Genomic DNA, 5,000 nt, shown 5'->3' on the forward strand with positions numbered 1-5,000 from the left:
AAGTCTTTTGGGAACTTCCCAAGTTTTGCATAATAATAGAGTCAAATTCCCAAAAGACATTTTACAGCATTGTTCTGTACACCAACATGACGTCAGGTGCAAACCATCAATTGTTACTGTACTGGGCATCTTGTTATTTCGAACTTCCACTAACCCTCGAAACGTTAGCTTTCCTGTAGGGATCGATTCCCTATCAAACCAGTTTGTTCTGACATGACGAGGCTCTCTATCTGAAAGAAAGATTTAAACTCATCTACACTTCCCAGTTTGTTCCGTATTTTAGAGGTCCACTCTTAACGCTAAAGGACACCATAGTTCTCCAACTTTGTTTCTCGAGACTGGAAGTTATTCGCGTTATCTTTCTGGCCCCAGTTGTTCAAACGAAGGATAGCGCTATCCGCCGGATAAATCACTATCCACTGGATAACTCAATTGGTTTTGCTACAAAAAACTTGGGCAAAACTCTTGGGAAAAATTCTAGCTTAAGCATCATTTGGCACGCTTTCACAAAATATATTGGTCCTTCCCCCCTTCCCCCCTTCCCCCCATACCAATGTTGATAAGGTGATTCAAAATACTGCGCAAGACTTTGCTCGCTTTTTAAAACAACATTGGAATGGGGGGAGGGGGGAAAGTAGAAAGAATTGACTCTTTATCACACAGACAAATTAGCGCGTCACATTTTCCCAACGAGTTTTGTCCAAGATTATAGTGTTTATCCGCTGGATAGTGATTTATCCGGTGGATAGCGCTATTCATTGTTTGAACATCTGGGGCCAGGGCTTTACTTAAGGGTGCGTTCGATTGACCCTATTCCGGAATAAGAATACGTGGAGCGATGATTTAAAACGGTATGTCTGTCGCTTTTGAAGCAACAAGGATAATAATGTATGTTTAAAAATAGCATTTTAGCAAGTGTTTGATAATTTTAATGTGAATCTCCGTAAAAACGAAGGATTTCTAACTTCTATTCCATGTATTCCTATTCCGGAATACGGTCAATCGCACGCGCCCTTAATTGATTGTGAATTCAAAGCTTGCTTACGAAATTGAAAATGATTTTTGAAACACAACGAATGAAAAGGTTTATGTTTTATGCCCAATACGTTTAATTTTAAGGTCTTTTACTTGTCATACTTTAGGTTTATGGGTCTGTCCAAGCCTGCGGAAGAACGAAGAGAAAAACTGCAAGAGTCTCTTGTTCTGTACCGGTTCCTCGCCAATGTAGATGAAGAGCTAGCTTGGATACGAGACAAGGAACCATTGGTCAAGTCTGATGATCTTGGGCGCAATCTCATTGGTACGACTGAGACAAAGAGTTGCCAACTTACATTTGGCTCAAATTACAATTCGATTGTTTCAAACATTTGCTCCCTAGCAAATTTACAAGAGTCGAACCCCTTTAAATATTGCTGTTGCTTTCTTAGTGTCCTTGTGCGTGTTTTTGTAGTTGCTATTAAAACAAATACCCGGAGAACAGGAAATAAAACTTGCCAGTATATTTAAGAGCTAGAAGGATTGAACCCAACTTTTTGTTAAGTACTTATCGTGTGACTTTTTGCAGGAGTTCAAAATCTCATCAAGAAACAGGAGGCAGTTGACGCAGAAATTACAGCGCACGAACAGCTCATAAATGCTGTGATGTCTAACGCTGACCAGCTCATTGAGCGCCAGCATTATGCTTCAGAAGTTATCGAGGCTCGATGCGCTGAGTTGCAGGAGACCTGGGATGAGCTTACAAGTTTGTCGGCCACTCGTCACCAGTACTTACAGGAATCCTTGCAGGGTCAACAGGTTTGGACGAAACCCGTGCTAGCTTGAGTTTGTTGGTGTTTATCCTTTAAGTTTCACTTATTCGTTTATTCGTGGTTATTTTTTTGATACGTGTTGATATGGCTTTTAAAGGGCCACCGACAACCAGTGTCCTTTGCGCGCCTTTATTGTTATTATCCGGGCAGTCGAATCGGCCGGTTCGCTTCAGAAACATCCCGTGAAGAAGAGCTTCTGCGAATTCGCTGTTCGATTTGTTTTTTAATCCAAACGCCTTCCTCCTTTGGTTCCATAATCTTAAGGTTGAAGTAGTGAGCCAAATAACATGGCGCTTTTCCTTCCTCGGCGGACGACCTTTCTTCACAGTTTTCATTTTGCTTTTAACACGAACACAACACCCAAATAACGCCAAAAATACAATATTTAAACATTAAGAAAAATATTAACAAAGTTTGAAGCTACTGGGCATCCAAAACACGACGATGTGAGGCGATGGAATTTGACTTTTCAAGAAATACTAGTTTCTGTATTACAGAAAATGGCGCCGATAGCTTGCACGCCCGCAAAGACTTGTGGTTGTCGGTGGCTCTTTAATTCTCGGAAACCGAACTACAGATAGAGAAAGGATGGCTCAGGGCGCATTGTAAGCTTCATTGATACCGCAATCCTGGATATCGAAAATCTTCTCATGACAGCTCCTCCTGGCTCAACGCTGTCCATCTGAAATAGGCCTTCTACGATATATTAAAATTCTGCTTGAAAGAGAGGTTTAGAGGACAAAGACAAAGGAAAGTGGATGATATGCAAATATTTTTCTCATTCATTCCAACGTGTTTCTGTTTTCGTCCTCACTGCCTCACTATCAAGCTGAATATTAGATATTTCGAAAATGGCCTATTTGCCTTTGTTTCTATTTCCCAGTTTTACACAGAGGTAACTGAAGTAGAAACTTGGATACGAGAGAAGCTACCAAGAGTGTCTAGCGAGGACTATGGACGAGACGAGACTAGTGCCCAGTCTTTGCTGCGAAAGCACGAGACTTTTGATCTGGAAATGGACAGTTACAGAACAAAGATCAAAGATCTTAGAAAAACGTGTCAAGAATTGGTTTCGGCTAAACATTTTGATGCGGAAAGGATTCAAAGGCGACAGGTAATGCTCCAGGCACTCTTGTCCAGGAACATTTGTGATGTGTAGAAAGTCTTAGTTGAGTGTTCTGAATCTTACGAAAATTCTCTTGTGCACTTAGCAGATCTGGCAACAAGCACTGCTCTTAACTTCCGACCAGAAGTTATCACCAGTGGTTTATATGTGGCAAACTCATAAATCGCGACATGTCTTGGTTAACTGGATTGCCTCCAGTACATTCTTGTTTTCCTTCATCACGAACACATCTTTCGCCTTTTACTACAGATTTCTGTGGAGTAGAACAAATAAATATCAATAGAGTGACTTCGAAGTTTTCCTCCCTCCTTTTTAATGAATGTCCCACCCTGAAGTTTTTATCGACAATTACTTAAACCCTTTGATCGTAAGCTTCAAAAACATTACACCGTTCAATCGGTTTTGAGGTTCTTTTATCGTTCGACCTCGTTGGCGACATTAAAGAACTTTAGATTTTGGGACGATGAGACTTCTTTCCTACTAGGCACGCGAAATTGTGTCTAGTGCGTGTGTTCAGAAGGCAATTCTCGTTGTTGTACAATATTCCAAGCTGAAGGACTTTATCAACAGCACGACAAGTTTCGATTGATTATAAAGTAAAAACTGATCACGCTTTTTGCGTACAAGTATGACTTGTTTCGAGACCAATCTTTTTTGTTTGCTTCACCGATGAAGGTTTGTGCCACAAGCCAGCGAGCATAATCGCTACGTTTGCGGCGAGCGGCTGGGGTATAGGGGTACGATTCACGAACCGGAGAGTAACGCAAAACCACGTTTAGCTGGTTATTAGGGAGCTTTAGCAACGACAACGGCGACGGCAATGAGAACGTTACAAATTTGCATATTTAGTGAGCAAAAGCAATAGCTTTGCACGCTCTGCACGTGCATCTTTTCATTTCTGTTCATTTCTTTGCCGTCGTCAGCAAAGCAACAACGTGAAATAACCAAGTTTGAGGTGTTATGGAGAACGTCAGCACTTAGAGATAAATTTTCATTTTTCTCCCCTAAATTAAGCGCCGCTCGTAACGGTTTCATTCCTTAGGGACTGCTACACCATTGTCATATTAAAAAGCTTGGAATAGTCGCGAAGTGATAGCAATAACGTGAATTTATGTTTTTACATGACGTTCTCGTTGCCGTTCCCGTCGTCGTTGCTTAAGCCTCCCTATTGTGGCGTGGAGGGACGGACGTGACAAGGGTCTCTCTTCCATTTTATTTTTCATCAATTTTACGTTTTCTAAATTTGTTATTGTGCTATTTTTACTCAGTCTGAAATGGAAACTCGTTTCGAGGGACTCTGCCAAAAAGCTTCTCATCGTCACAAACGCTTACTCGATTCAAGCCAACTCTTCAACTTTCACCGAGAAGCCGACGAAGTTGAATCGTGGATTACCGAACGGGAATCGATCGCCATCTCCGACGATTACGGTCGCGATCTCGAGCACGTCGAAACTTTACTCAAGAAATTCGAGGATTTTATGCGTGACTTGGTGACGTCAGGGGAAAGGATTGCGGGTCTTACTGCGCAAGCTCAAACACTGTTAGACGAGGGCAACAGCGAGGAAGAGGTGGGGTAGAATTTTGGTTTTCCTTCGTTTTGCTTTTAATTCATTTGGAACCTCTTAATTTGGACACTGTTCAGAGATATGAGAAACTTCGAAAATAAACATAGATGTTGTCGCTACATCTCAACTTCAATGTAACGTTAATTGAACCTACTGAAATTGCACCTAAACTCAAATATTTTTGCGTCCCGACCAAAAGCAAACATGTTTTACCATTTTTACCTGAAAATGTTGCTTTCTCTGTACCGTGCAAGCTACGTAAACTTGGCGAAACCAGCAGTAATTTGGACTAACGACCGTGATGTGAGACGCATCTATTCTCGATTTTACGCCACAAAATGCTTTGCATTCCTGTTTTTAAACAAATTTTGCATTGCAAAGCCATTTGTGACGTAAAATTGAGAATAGACCGATGCCTTTCACATCACGGTCGTTGGTCCAAATTACTGCTAGTTCTGCCAAGTTTACGTGGCTTCCTTCGGATGCGGATACTTGTATTTG

General features: G+C 41.4%; 2 protein-coding genes and 1 non-coding gene across 6 annotated transcripts in view; 2 read left to right on the top strand and 1 right to left on the bottom strand.

Annotated features, from left to right (window-relative positions):
- LOC137984373 (spectrin beta chain-like) overlaps positions 1-5,000 on the top strand; it is a 70,069-nt gene that overhangs the window by 59,268 nt on the left and 5,801 nt on the right. For all 4 annotated transcript variants that reach the window (XM_068831548.1, XM_068831549.1, XM_068831550.1 and 1 more), the window contains 4 exons: positions 1,143-1,300; positions 1,565-1,794; positions 2,692-2,922; positions 4,203-4,502. In XM_068831548.1, the coding sequence (XP_068687649.1) occupies positions 1,143-1,300; positions 1,565-1,794; positions 2,692-2,922; positions 4,203-4,502 (919 nt within the window). The remainder of the gene's footprint in view (positions 1-1,142; positions 1,301-1,564; positions 1,795-2,691; positions 2,923-4,202; positions 4,503-5,000) is intronic.
- Positions 2,987-5,000, bottom strand: part of LOC137984374 (polyamine-modulated factor 1-binding protein 1-like) — a 15,289-nt gene continuing 13,275 nt past the window's right edge. The window contains exon 8 of the mRNA XM_068831553.1: positions 2,987-3,187. The gene's annotated coding sequence lies outside the window, so the exon portion shown is untranslated. The remainder of the gene's footprint in view (positions 3,188-5,000) is intronic.
- LOC137985684 (U5 spliceosomal RNA) lies at positions 3,134-3,256 on the top strand. Its single transcript, XR_011119325.1, has one exon. It is a non-coding gene; the product is annotated as a U5 spliceosomal RNA (small nuclear RNA).

Source organism: Montipora foliosa, chromosome 14, assembly GCF_036669935.1.
Source record: "Montipora foliosa isolate CH-2021 chromosome 14, ASM3666993v2, whole genome shotgun sequence".
Classification (NCBI taxonomy): domain Eukaryota; kingdom Metazoa; phylum Cnidaria; class Anthozoa; order Scleractinia; family Acroporidae; genus Montipora; species Montipora foliosa.